A 13,947-nucleotide genomic window follows, 5' to 3' on the forward strand; every position below is an offset into this window, starting at 1 on the left:
TAGTCATCCTCTCCCCTAAACCTGATTCTCTTGCTAGTCTCCGGACACAGGCCCGTGTACCACTATCTACCCCAGTTCCCAACCTAGGACCTCAGCAGCCTTCCATCTCCCTCCCTCCCAGCTCACCCAGGTTCTGAGACGCCCACTTTCTCAGCAACTGTAGAATGTACCCCTTTCAGTCCCCCCACCACTGGATCCTTGCCTCAGCCTCCTTCTGTGCATCCCTTGCTTATCAGTGAGCTAATATGCACAATTCCTCCCAAAGCATTGGTGCTCCCCAGCCCAACCCTCCCATGCCACACCTACTCTCAGCACACCACAGGCCTCCAGCACTCTGCCCGGACCACCCTCTGCATGTAAGACCCTTATGTGCTCCCTCATGGTCCTCCCCACCACTCCTCAGGCTTGACCAGGATGTCCAGTGTCATTTCTGCTTGGCCGGCTACTGTGAGAACTGTACCATCAGGACCTTCATTCACCTGACATCACCACATGCCAGGGACATAAACAACAGGTCTCAGGGCCTCTGAACCATGTCAGGGGTTCAAAGGCCCCCATTCTTCTTGGCCCCTCACATGCACACAACTGCACACATTTGTGTGCATGCACACATGTGGACCCACATGCTCACACTCAACTCTGATGAGTGCCTCTCCCCTGCAAAGACAAAAAGGACCATCTGACGCAAAACCTCTCAGGTATGCTCCTTTGAGGGCACAAATCTTTCTGTTCTTCCAGATGCTCCTGCAGCAAGGCTCCTGGCCTGCTCTTCAGCTTTGACCTCCCAGAGGGTGGGATGCGGGTTTGCATTCCCCACCCTTGAGTTAGTTTCCCACAGAACTCTACAGAGTTCCCTTGTCATGCAGCAAGGCATGCTGAACAGGCACTAGGAAGGCAAAGAGTTAAATGTAAAATGCATTCACGTGTTTGTAGAAATTAGTATATATATGCATTCATTTATAATTAACATTGCACTAATATTCTCAAGTACCTATTCTAAATTGCCCCAGAACTAATTAAATCTCAGAATGCCCCAGAGAGCAAAGTGTTATCAGCCACATTAATAAAGGGCCCAGAACAGTTGTCAGAACAGCAGAGTGATAGGGGTGTATTCTGGGGCTCTGCCACCAATTTGTTCCATCCTGCTAATACAGCAGTTTAAAACACTTCTTAGACCACAATAATTCTCTCTAACCTGCTGAATATGCATCGCTCTTCTTTTCCTCTTCCCTCAGGCTCCGCGCATCTTCTTCCCTGGCATGATGAGAGGAGGACAGGCAGCACCTGCTCCCATGGTGTCTCCGCAATACAATGAGACTGTGACGACAGTGAACATGAGACGGGACAAGGCCTCTGCTCTGCATGTCACACAGCCATCCTACAGTAACTGCAGTGAAACAGCTGAGGTCCTCAAACATGCCAGCTCTCCCTGGCCTGCGAGTGTGTGCGTGAAGCAATCAGGTGGCAAAAAGCTACCCCATCTCCTCTCCCACTGCCAAATCAACCTTAGAGATGGAGCTCACAGCCCCCAGCCTTCCTCTAGGAAGCCTTCCAGGATTTGCTCCAGCAGACCGTAAGTGGTTCTCCCTTCTGTCATATTTTATCTGTTTGCATCCTATCCTGCTCCCGAGTCACTCAGCTGCTCAAAGGAAGAGACCTCCCTTACTCAACTTTTATCCCCCAGTGTCTGGCTCAACAACAGCACAAGCTCAGCAAGCAAGAGGAAAAAAATTGCAGAGAATCCGCCTGCTGCAGGAAGCTCACTCAGTCCTCAGCTGTGGCCAATTTCTTCGACAGGTGAGAAGCCCCGGCCCCAGCCATACATCTTGCTTAAGGCAGTCAAGGCCTGAGCCATCCATTCTAGCGCTTCTTGGCTTGCAGGGACTGCCACAGGGACAGTAGCCACTACTTTTCTAAACAAAGTCACAACACATAGTGGCTGCTGGTCTCTTCAGGGAGAATTGCTCATTAAATCTGCCTGGATTGGGTGCTACATCACACCCAGCCCAGTTGTGGCACATCCATGTTAGAAGGCATCACATAGCCCCTCACATATCAGACCTAGTACCCCTACGACTGATCCCTTTGCCTCTGGGTCCAGGTCCAGTGGCCTTACTCTACACAGTCCCTGAGAACCACCAGCCTCTAAGCAGGTACCCATGATACAGAGAGACTTCCTTCCAAAAGCTCTGCTTAGACAGGACTTTACGTGTCCCCTCTGCCCAAAAAAGGCACTGCATGCCCTCTGCTTACCAAGAGTCACAGTATGCAAACAGCAGACACTGGGGTACACAGTGCCATCCTGCTTCTGATGATTCCACATGCTTTACCAGAAGATTTAATTACAAGGGATCCAGGGGGTTTAACTGCTGTGACTCAGGCAGGCTGGGTAGAGAATCACGGGTCTGCAAAGCACGACCAGCCTCCCAGAGTCTGCAGCACCCTCATGGCAGGAGCTTGAGCTTTGAAGTCTCAAAAACCTGGCCTCAAGTCCATGCCCGGACATGGACTAGCTAGGTGGCCTTGGGTGACTGCTCTTGCCTTTCATCTGAGGGCACAGAAGATACCTCCCTCAGCATCCAGCACCAGAAGGACAGGTGTAAGGTACCCTGCACAGCAGCTGGTGCAGGTAGGCACAGGAGGGGACGGCATCACTGTGGAACCAACTGGCCAGTGACCTGGAACTCTGCAGCTACACATATCTGTGGCAAGCTCTGACCTGGATCACCTCTGTGAAGTTCAGAAGTAGGGTGTAAACATAAATCCTCCAAGCTCAGCAGCCTGATGTACAATACCCAGTTTGCAGGCCCATCACTGGAGCTCCTGCAGGCTCAAGGCTCTCAGTACCATACTTTTCTCCTTGAAGCAACTCGGATGATGTATCTGAAATCTATGCAAAGTGTCACAGGCACTGCAATAATGAGGGCACACACAGTGCTTAACCCCAGCAGATATTTACCAGGACTGCCTATGCTGCAGACCCCATGCTGGCCAGGAAGAATGAGAAAGAAATGAGCAGCTAGCTCAGGGTTTCAGGGAGCTTCCTGGGAAGCAAAGGAAAGCTGCCTGCAGAAAAAAATCCATGGGACAAGGGGACAAAAAGTATGAATGGCTGTGACATGAGGTGAATCGGTCCAGCCTCAGGATGAGGTGAGACTCACCCTTCCAGGTTTTAGGAGCGAGGTTGGCACAAGAGATACTTCAGTAGGAAGTGAAAGTCTCTGTATTCTGCACACTCTGTGAAGGGTGGACTCAGTTTCAGAAGGGAGCAGCCAATCCTGAAGGCTGTTGCAGAACAACCCACGTGAGAGACAATGAAAGCCAGACCAGGAGAGTTGGAGGGAGGTCAGAGAGGGGAAGAGGGCTCAAGCAATTGCTAGGAGGAAAGGTCAGCAGGACCAGGTGACTGTCAGATTTGCGGAGTGAGTTAAAAGGAAGAATCATGCTGACTTCCAGGTTTCTACTTCAAGTGAATGAGCAATAACTTCCAGAGGAAACTCCGATTACAGGGAGAAAAAGTAGCAAATGAAGCCCAAAATATTGAAGAAGAAAAGAACTGAAGCAGCTGTAGAGTCAAAGTACAAATGGAAGCAGGTATGGACTGCAAGTCAGCAGCACAAACTGGGAGCCCCATCCAAGTCACTGGCCCATTCCACACAGAAATATAAATGGATGCTACCAAACATTCAGCTTGAGTTTACTGTACATTTGCCACTGTGTAGTGTCAGTTTCTGATCTAGAAAGATCCATGCACACACTCAAAAGAGATTCACCAAGCATCTACTGTGTGGGCAGCACTGTTCTAAGCAGGGGAGATACCACTGTGAAATGACATGCCCCAGACCTAAAGGGGTCTCAGTATGTTACAATGAAAAGGGAGAAGAAGATATTTCTATACTGTCTACCTGGGGTCCCACTTTCTGACCCATCAGCTTATGGGTAGTTGAACATAGAAACCAGCAATTCCAATACCTCCAGGCATAGGCACAGCACCATGACAGAAGCTTAGGTCTGCCAGGAGGCTGAGGCTGAGCATAAAGGGGATGATGGAGCTGAGCCTGGAATGAAGCTGCGATGTGGACATAGGTGGGAACCGGCTGGCACAGGAGAGGGTTCTGGCACACCAAAGAGAAGGGACAGATGACAGGGCAGGACCCACAGGTGGAGGGGCTGCAGTGCTCCACTATCAATGAAGAATGAGTGTAGTTATTCAGAGCAGAAAGAGAAAGGGCGTTCCAAACAAACAGAACATGAGAGCACAGGATACCAGGGCTTTACAAGTCCATTGCAGATTCACAGACAGGAGAGGGTCACAGCTCAGGGTGCAGACTCAAGCAGCAGCCAGGTCTTAACTGTCCCAGCAGGTTCCTGAGGACCTGGGTGGCACGGAGGGCTGTCTTCAGGTTAGGGACATGATTGCTTTGCACTTTAGGAAGACACCCGTGGTGAGAACAGTGCTTTCCAAGGGGAAGACACTCACCCCCAGTGGATGCCTAAGACACTGACTAAACTTTGGGATGAAAACAAGAGAATCCCTCTTTACCTTTCTTACCTTGTCCCTTTGACACTTAATATTTTATATATGGTTTATAATAGTTCAAAATGTATTAATATAGCAGCATATATGAGTCAAAATGCTCGAATTTTTTTTTTTATTTTGTTTTTTGAGACAGGGTCTCACTATGCAATTCAGGCTAGTCTTAAACTCACTTTGTAGCCCAGGCTGGCCTCAAACTAACAATGATCCTCCTGCCTCAGCCTCTCAAGTGCTAGGATTACAGATGTGCACCACCATGCCCAGCAAATTGCCCATTATTTACTACCATGTGATACGAGATAGTATGCTTGCCTCTGCTTCCTATAAAATGGAGACAAAAAACAGCAATTATGTCATAGAGTTTTTATGAAGAAGAAATTAATTGACATGTGTAAGGTCCTCAGAATAATAGTAGGCCTAAAATAAGAACACTAGGAATATTTATTATTTTTTAAAATGCAACTCATTAGTAAATAAATATTGGAGATACCAGCAAAATGTATACAAACCATTGCTGTACCCAGAGCACAGACTGCAGCAGAAGGTAGACCTGAGCTCTTACCAAAGTCCACTGAGATGATGGGAGGGAACCTGACCCATAAGAACAGCAACCACAACGGAGAAAGACCACGGGGTGCTCAGCAGGAGAAGCCAACCAACATAGGTGACACGATGTGGGAGCTGAAAGGAGGTTCTGACTGGGACATCTGCATGGTGGGGTCACCCACCAAGACGGGATGCAGAAAGAGCATGGGTAAGGAGTTAGACAGTCAGAACTGAGCCTGCCACAAAGCCTCCTACTTGCAGTGGAAGACCCATGCTGATTATAGGTGAGCAACGAGGGTGTTTGTGGGACACCAGAACACAGCAGAGAGCGGGGCCATGAAATGGATAGAAACCATGCAGTGGCCACCGGTATGGGTCACCAAGCATTTCTAGTTCTCCCTGCTCTGGGAACATGGCAGGATCACATTTCCTGGCCCCTTTAAGTCACATGAGGCCATGTGATCCCTCTTAGCTAATGAACTACATGGGCAGAAACAACAAATGTCACTCCTGGGCCAAGGAAAAACCAGGGTTCTCCTCCCCTTGTGTACCATGACCAGCCATGTTCAAAATGGGGACTGCTTACTCTGGTCCCTAAGTCAGCAGAGCCTCTGAAGACCCACAGTGACTATGCAGTGCCAACAAGAAAGCAAGCATGGTAGCATCACGCCCTTGTAGCCTGAGAGAGCTCTGCACTAGGGCACCCTAGAGGCCCACCCGCCTGGAAGAATCAGGGACATCCCTGGATGGCAGAGGAGGAGTATCGCAGAGCTGGAGGGACAGGAGCAGCCGAGAGGCAGAAAGAGGGCTGGGGAGAATGGGTCACATAGGAACTGTGAGCCATATCAGGCTGTGTGCCTGCACTACACACAGGCCCAAGTCTGAGTGCAGCTGGAGACTTCCTGAGAAGTACAGGGAAAAAAAGAGGGAATAGAGCAGCAAAAAGAAACAGCACCATTATACAGCTTCCACAGAGGAAAGGTGCATCAGACGAAGATTAACACTACCTCGTTTTCACCTGCAAATTTTCAAATGCAAGTTAAAATCATTTTCAGGTATACATAAGTCAGCAGAGTAACACAGACGCAGTAGAAGGAAGAGACCTGAAATACTACTGAAAAAATCTCCGTGAAGAGAGAATAGCACATCTTAGGTCTAACCGCGTAAACAATGCCTAACCTTCTTAGAACGATTTAAACAAGAATAAGAGGACATTTTACAACTCTCCTTGCATAAAATGACCCCAGATATAACAAGCTTAGAAAGGTTCTGAAGTCACTTTTATAAATTTGACATATTGATTTCTGTAGGCTGCAAAATGTTTTTCAAAAACACCAGCTGTTCCACATAACAGCAGGGCAAAAAAATCTTCTTTCCCAGTTTCTTTTACTATTCAAATGAAGAATAAAATGAATAAATGCTGAACACACATCAAAAGTATTATTTTAACTTGCCAGGGTTCAGAAGAGAAGAAAAAAGCATATTTTGTTTTCTTTTAATTGTTTCAACAAGCTACAGAGTCAAGGTCAATTGTTTGAAATATCACTGAACTGCTCTTTACAGAACATGTGCTAAAAGAATGATGCAAGAATTTTCCAAATCTCAGTATTGAGCTTGGCAAACTAGGGATGAATGTGACGCAGTCACCTGGCCCTCAGCCACAAGGTAGCTGGGCAGAAGGTCATCTATACATATTTGAAAGGCTGCTACTGTGGCCAGAGTGGGAAAAACATGCGGAGCTTCTACCTTCCTGTTAGGTATTTGAGAAATTAAAGTCCATTTAGGTCATTCAAATCAAATCAATGGAGTACAAGACTATTTTCCATGCAGTTTGTTACTGCAGGAGGATAATTACATTAGGAAAGACTCTGCTTCCTATCTGCCATTGCTGAAGACATGGCCTAATTATTACAGAGCAGACAATTACCAGTGAGGAATACACAGGAGGGACTTTCACTTTTTATAAGTGTAGAGAAAATCCTGACAAAGACACACGGAAATGAATCAACGCTGCCTCCCCAAGACAGAAAAGAGACTAGTTTTGCAGCAAGAATGTGGTAGAACAGGCTGGTGACAAAGCAAAAGCTGGAAGATGTGAGACCTTGCCCTACCCCACCCAAAATGGGTGGGAGACACTGGACAACCATCCTTTCCAGACCTCAAATTCTTCAATTACCAAATTAGAAACAGGGTCGAAGCAGAGTGCTTTTAAAGCCAATCTCAAAGGTCACACACTGTGTGAGTCAATTTACACAGCATCCTCAAAATGGCAAAACCACAGATCTGAAGACCAGATCAGTGGTTGCCAGGTGTGACTGGGTGGTAGTGAGTGAAAACGGGCAGTGAAGGGAGCTCTGTGGGACGGGGCAGTTCTGCTTCCTGCCAGCAAGCTGCTGACACGAGTCTGCCTGTGTGTAAATGACACCAAGGCATAGGACAGGCACACTCTCACACACATGATATGGAATGTAGTTGTGTGAAAGTGAGCATGGAGAAGTCAGTGGCGGGTACCAGGGACTTTTCTGTGCCAACTTAGCAACTTCCTGTGAATACACAACTTCAAAGCACAAACATTTAGTTTTTTAAGGGTTTGATTTGAAATATTTCATCTACTAAATTAAAATCTTTTACCCATATTTATTCATCAAATATATAGAATGTAGATATAATGGTCTTATTTCCCAACTGATTCAAAAACATAATTTCCAGATGTTTTAAAGATGCAGGTAAAATGAAAGCACACAAGCAATAGGAGACATATATACTATAGATGCTTATTTCTATGACTTTGTGGTATGGGGGAAGTTTTCTAAAGTATGATTTTAAAAAAACAAGAAATTGTATTTTATTTTTTTATTTTCTATTTTAAAGAGAATAACAATTTAAAAAAAGAACAGTAGCAAAATACCAACAACATAGACAAAAACAAAACAAAGCAAAAACAATAAGAATGCCACAGGGTTTCAGAACAAAATGATAGGAATTAACATTGGTTGTTATATTACACATATGAGGACAGCAATGTGCAATATAACAACCATTATTGAATTCCTGTCACCTTGTTTAGTGAAACTCTGTATCATCTATGATTTTTTTATTTTGTTTTTACTTTTTATTCTCTTTAATGGTTAGATCAATCTTGCATTCCTATATCTGTTAATCTGAACAACTTTGGTGATGAAATTTTAAATGCCAGTAAGAGAAAAAAAAAAAAAATCAATGCTAAAAATGAAATTAAAGGATGAATGACAAACAGTGGAAATCAGCATACATGACAAATGCAAAGCCATGATAAAGAACATCAATGGGTAAGACCCCAATCACACACAAAACATACAGCTTCCGTCACGTACAGGGATAATCCAATAGTGACCAAAGAGCTGCAAATTAGAGCAATTTTTAACAATTCCTTCCAGGAACGGTTGGCAAGGATAAAGACCGAGACAACCCCGGGTAAAGAGGATGAAGACGATCTGAGGATGCAGCCAGTGATGATAATGGAGAAATAATTGATGCATGCTCCCTCAGGATGCTCCAAGAACATGTCAATATGTAAAATATTCCCTATTCACTCAGCTCTCACTATACTAAGACTTTGTGTAAGATAATCATGGCACAAGTGCAAAACAAAATAATAATGAAATCAAATGCCTGCTGAAGACCACCTACTTCAGTAGCATTTATTTTACCAGGCATAAAAATGCAAAGCAATCATAAATGTGCATCGACTGGAGAACAGTGATAAATTTGTGGCCTACACATACAATACTGTGTGGCCTATAAAAATGACGATATTTGATTCTTATTGATTGATTTTGGTCAGGACACAACAGCAAAGCAGTCAAAAGCACAGCTCCTGAGCTAGGCTGCCTGGTCCACGACCAACTCCACCACAAACAGTCTGTGTGCTAGAAGCAAACTGTTGAGCCTCTCTGAGCCTCTGTTTCGTCCATAAAATGGGAATGATTCACAATGCCTATACCTCTTCAGGTTGCCAGGACAACTGAAAGAGTCATGAGCGGCAAAACACCAAGGGGAGCCTAAGAAATGCGAGAAAATACCTTGTTAAATTTTAAAAACTGTCATAAAAATGTATCTGCCACAAGGAGTGAGAAAAGACCACAGAAGCACACAATGACCCCATTCAGAATCAGAGGGAGGGATTGCTTTTCTTCAGATAGTGTAACAGATGTCATGACTTGGCAGTGACAGTGTGGGTTATTTTTGCTTTCTTCTTAAGAGTTTTCTGTATCATTATAAATGAAAACAAAAATTATAATAGCCAGTGAGCACCCTGAGGCACTGTTGGAATGTGAGCTAGTGGAAGTTTTCTAGGGAGAACTTGAGCAATATGCCCTATACTTTTTCATCTGTCTCTTGACTTCCAGGAATTTATCCTATGAAAATAATGCAAGTCTACAAATACATGCATACATGCATGTACATGCATGAACACACATGTACACACATATATACATAAAGGAATATTTTCTAAACTGATACTTACAACAGCAAAATTGACAACTGAATTTTCATGAAATGCGCCGTGCTTGGTAGCAACCACACAGCACAAGAAGACCATGACACAGCACCATTTGGCAAGGTCACTGCGGAGAGGGCAAAGGTTTTGTACTTCCCTGTGAAGGCGACCCTGAAGGACTATGATACAGAGGGAGGATCCTGAGGCCAGGCAGACAAGAACATCCACACAACCCATGAACTTCTCAAACTGCCCCAAAGTCAGACTCGGGACTGAGGCTGGGGGAAGCAAAAGCAGGAAAACTTGGTGTTGAAAGACTGGAATTTCTGATGTTTCCCATGGTGTGCGGGAGATGTAGGAAGGGATCAGCAGACAACAGGAGAAATCCCAGAAGGGACAGGAACAACACAGACCCCAAGAGACAGCACCAGGTCAGAGAGCCAGATGCTCAGAAGGAAACCCCAACAAAGCTGTCCTGATGGCCACAGCCAGCCCTGTCATTGAAATATGACCAATACTAGCTAGCTGTGCCAGAAAGACATGGGAGGGAGAGCATATGTGTGAGAGGGAAGATTGAGAGATATATCCCCTAACCCAAGCTCAGTGCAAAGCCATGGAAACCACAGCTTCAGGTTCAGTGAAGCTATGTCTGATCCCCTCCTTTCTGAAACTGCCTTTAGTGGCCAAAAGGATTTTAGGTTGTGAAGCAGGAGACAGAGCCCTCCGAGGTCCTGCACTTCCTGCCTACACCCCCCCACAGCCACGCCTTGGACCCTACCTTGAGACGCTGCCACTGCACTGTGCGCCAGGACCCTGGTCTGTGACCTGTCCTGGCCCAGCAGCACTAACATTTAATGTGATTACCATGAGGTTTCCTAAGAAGGAGCAGCATCTTAAACTCTTGTACAACTTGCACAGATGCTTGCAATGAGCCCCACTGACCAACCTAGATGTCTGATAAATATTAGGAGATCATTCACTCAACAATTTATCCAGTATGTGCTAGGGTTTGGCACACCAAGGGTCTTGCTTCACCACGGGGAGGGATCTATAATAAAGACTTTAAGAACAAGTGTTCCGAGCAGGAAAGTGGGGGTCCAAAGGCCGGCTGCCCTTACTGACTAACGGACCCCAGACACATTACTTAATCGCAGTGTCCAACTTTCTTTAAGCAGGAAGAACAACAAGTGCTACACCCACATGGCTACTCACTGGGACAGCAAGCACTGTTCTAAAGCGCTTCACAAGCCCTATCTCACTCAATGCTCAAAGCAACCCTATGAACAAGTACTGCTTCGAGTCCCACATTATAATGAGAAACTGAGGCAGGAGGAAGTTAGTAAGTGTGGAACAGATTCTAACCCCAGATTCTGGAGTCTGGGCTCTGGATCACAAGATCCCTTCACACAGCACACCAAGCACAGTGCGGATCACTGGGAACTTTCTCAGCACAGCTGGTGTCTGAATTCTTGAAAATGAGCAGCGCCAAACAGCAGCAATGTAACTGCCTCAGAGCCTTTGCCCTCCACTGCAGCTTCGTGATGCCGCTGTTCCCAAAAGGGCTGTCTGCAGATGAGCTGTGAAAGCAACGGTGTCATGCCCTCTCTCATTTCCTCTCTCTTCTCACCTCCTTGAGAAGCTGCTTCAGAACTGAACCCTCACCAGGAACTCATCAGAGAATGCACTGGAATCCTTTATTTTATTTCAGAGCAGTCTCCAAAATCTATTTCTCAGCCACCAGTGGTCATCACAGTCCTTCCCTGGGCACTGTGCATATCCTAATAGGAGTGCACTGCTCACGGGGCCCTGACCAACCATGTGGACATCCTCCCGTCAATCCAGATGCCACTCAAACTGTGGCACAGGTTCACTGACTTCTGCTAAGAACACTTTCTTCTGATGACAATTTGCTGTCCTTCAACATTCTGCATTTTACAACTCCATCTTCTCTCCCGGAACATAAGCCACCCAGGCAGAGACTGGGTTTTCTTGTCTCTGCAGCCCCAGAGCACCTATCAAAGCAGCCATGGCCCTGCACACTGGGTGGCTTCGGCCACCAAGTGAAAGGTTATACATGGGAACAGCCAGTAATCACTATGAAAATACTGTTCTCCAGGTGGAGGAGACCTGTAGAAATACACTATTTCCAACCGCCAACCAAACCGAAAAAGAGGTCTTAGCAGTCACAACTGTTCACAGGAAGCCGACACAGTCAGCCCTTGGGCAGCACTTACCTGCCTCTCCTTCCTCCTCACCCAGATTGAGCACGATGATGCAGATGTGCTTCCGCAGCTGGCGCGTGTTGGAGAACCTGCGGCAGCACTTGCTGCACTCCAGGCTGCTGGGTGCCAGGCCACTGCCTTCTTCCGGGGCCAGCTGACCATCCTCGTTCGGGCTCGCGATGTTTTCTGACAAATCCTCTTCTGCACTGGGCTTTTTTGTGGATCCCTTAGGTCTGCCTCTCTTCCTTTTCATGACCAGAAATTCTGTAAGGAAAACAAGAGGGAAAGATGGAGTCAAACACAGTGGCAGGGAGAGGATGCACTCACCTTCCAAATGCGAGAAAATGTGCAGGTTTCAGACTTTATCAAAAATTAAAGGTCTCAAGTCCCACTTAACCCAGCTATTCTCTTTCTGGGTATTTTCCCAAAAGAATTAAAGACATCATACGACAGTGATATATGGGCACTCATGTTTATAACAGCACAATTTGTTATAGCTAAATCTTGGAAACAACCCAAATGCCCATCCACTGAGGAATGGATAAAAAAGATGTGGTACTGTTATATAATGGAGTATTACGCAGCTATAAAAAAGATAAACTCAAGGCTTTTGTAGGTAAATGGATGCAACTAGAGACCATACTCATAAGTGAAATAAATCGGACCCACATGTGTAAACATCATATTGTCTCCCTGGTATAAGAACCTGAAAGAGTAAGTAAAATTCAAAATATATAACAGATGATATGAAAGGGAAAGAAATTGCTCAAAGGAAGGAACAACTGAGATGAGGGAAAGAAGAAAAAAGAAAGAAGGAAGGCAAAATATAGCTGGGATAACTGTACTGTTGATGTCTGATGGTATATTGAAAGGAACAGTGAATGCTTAAAATTTTTTATGTTCTGATCAATTTTGCATGCTTATATCTGGTAATCTGCGCAACTGATTTGAAGACTATATGTCTAGTGAAACTCTATTGTCTCTAATGTTTTATCTAATAATTATTTTTTATTCTCTTTAATGGTTTGAACAATCTTCCATTTTTACATCTGGTAATCTGAGCAACATAGTTGAAGATAACAATATGCAATATAACAACCACTGTTAATTCATACTATTTTGTTTTGAAACCCTGTATCACTTTCAATGCTCTTGCTTTGTTTTATGTTTGCGATGTTGATGTGCTGCTATTGTTTTTCTTTCATTCTTTTACTACTCTCTTTAAAATTAAAAAAAATATAAAAGAATTAAACGTCTGAAGCAGTTCCAGCAGTTACCAGCTACAAACACCATTTTCTATGCTAAATTGCATCTATATATTAACTGGTAATTGATTTGGTTGTATTCTGAGGCAGCTGATCAAAACCTTTGCACAGGCTCCTTCTGTGAAGCAGGGAGGATTTTAAGTTATGGCCATCGGCCACCAGTCCACATGTCCTCCCCTCATTTACCATCATTTCCATCTAAGGCCAGTTCTCACAAACAGCTTCTGGACTTATTTGCACAGGGTTCTCAGAGGCTCTGAGACTGTCATTCTCTTAATGAGTTATACGACTATTCAGATTATTTCAAGAAGTCAAACTGTCCTAGTAAGAAAGAGAAAAATAATTGCAATCTAAAGCTACAAATTATAGGGTAAAAGACAATAACGATATTTTTCAGGTTTTTTAGCAACCTGGTGATTTTAAATGGAATCATCAAAGCTGCTTTCGAACAAGTTCTGTATCACTTCACAAAATGCATTTCTTCTTAGAGTTCATCTTTAATAAGGCATTCACCTTTAAATGAAGGTGGGAATAAGGAGAGGTGAGTGGGGTCAGGGGGCAGACCAATATGTGCAGTTATGCAAAAGTAGAAAGTGTGATTCCAGGAGATGTGACTTCCCTGAGAGGGGCCTCTCAGAGAAGAGAAGCAGGTGTGACATCCCAAACACTGGAATTGCCTGCCAGGCCGAGGCATAGAATATGTGCATCCCTCTTTCAATCTGAACAGTGGAGTAAAGGGAAAAGTCCTGGATCCTGGCACCATTTTGAAGAATGTTCACCACAAAATGAGGACAACTGTTAGGGACCTTCTGCCTCTCTCTTTGGTATGGCTTGGTACAATGAAACACAGCCACTTTACTCACTGATAGCACACCAGTGATCCTTTAGTTAAGAGAG

The 13,947-nt window shown here is 45.0% G+C and overlaps 1 protein-coding gene across 7 annotated transcripts in view; it reads right to left on the reverse strand.

The window, feature by feature from the left end:
- Zfat (zinc finger and AT hook domain containing) overlaps positions 1 to 13,947 on the reverse strand; it is a 289,108-nt gene that overhangs the window by 167,278 nt on the left and 107,883 nt on the right. For all 7 annotated transcript variants that reach the window (XM_013521342.1, XM_013521341.1, XM_013521339.1 and 4 more), the window contains one exon: positions 11,798 to 12,049. In XM_013521342.1, the coding sequence (XP_013376796.1) occupies positions 11,798 to 12,049 (252 nt within the window). The remainder of the gene's footprint in view (positions 1 to 11,797; positions 12,050 to 13,947) is intronic.

Source organism: Chinchilla lanigera, unplaced genomic scaffold (assembly GCF_000276665.1).
Source record: "Chinchilla lanigera isolate Chin_1 unplaced genomic scaffold, ChiLan1.0 scaffold00060, whole genome shotgun sequence".
Lineage (NCBI taxonomy): Eukaryota > Metazoa > Chordata > Mammalia > Rodentia > Chinchillidae > Chinchilla > Chinchilla lanigera.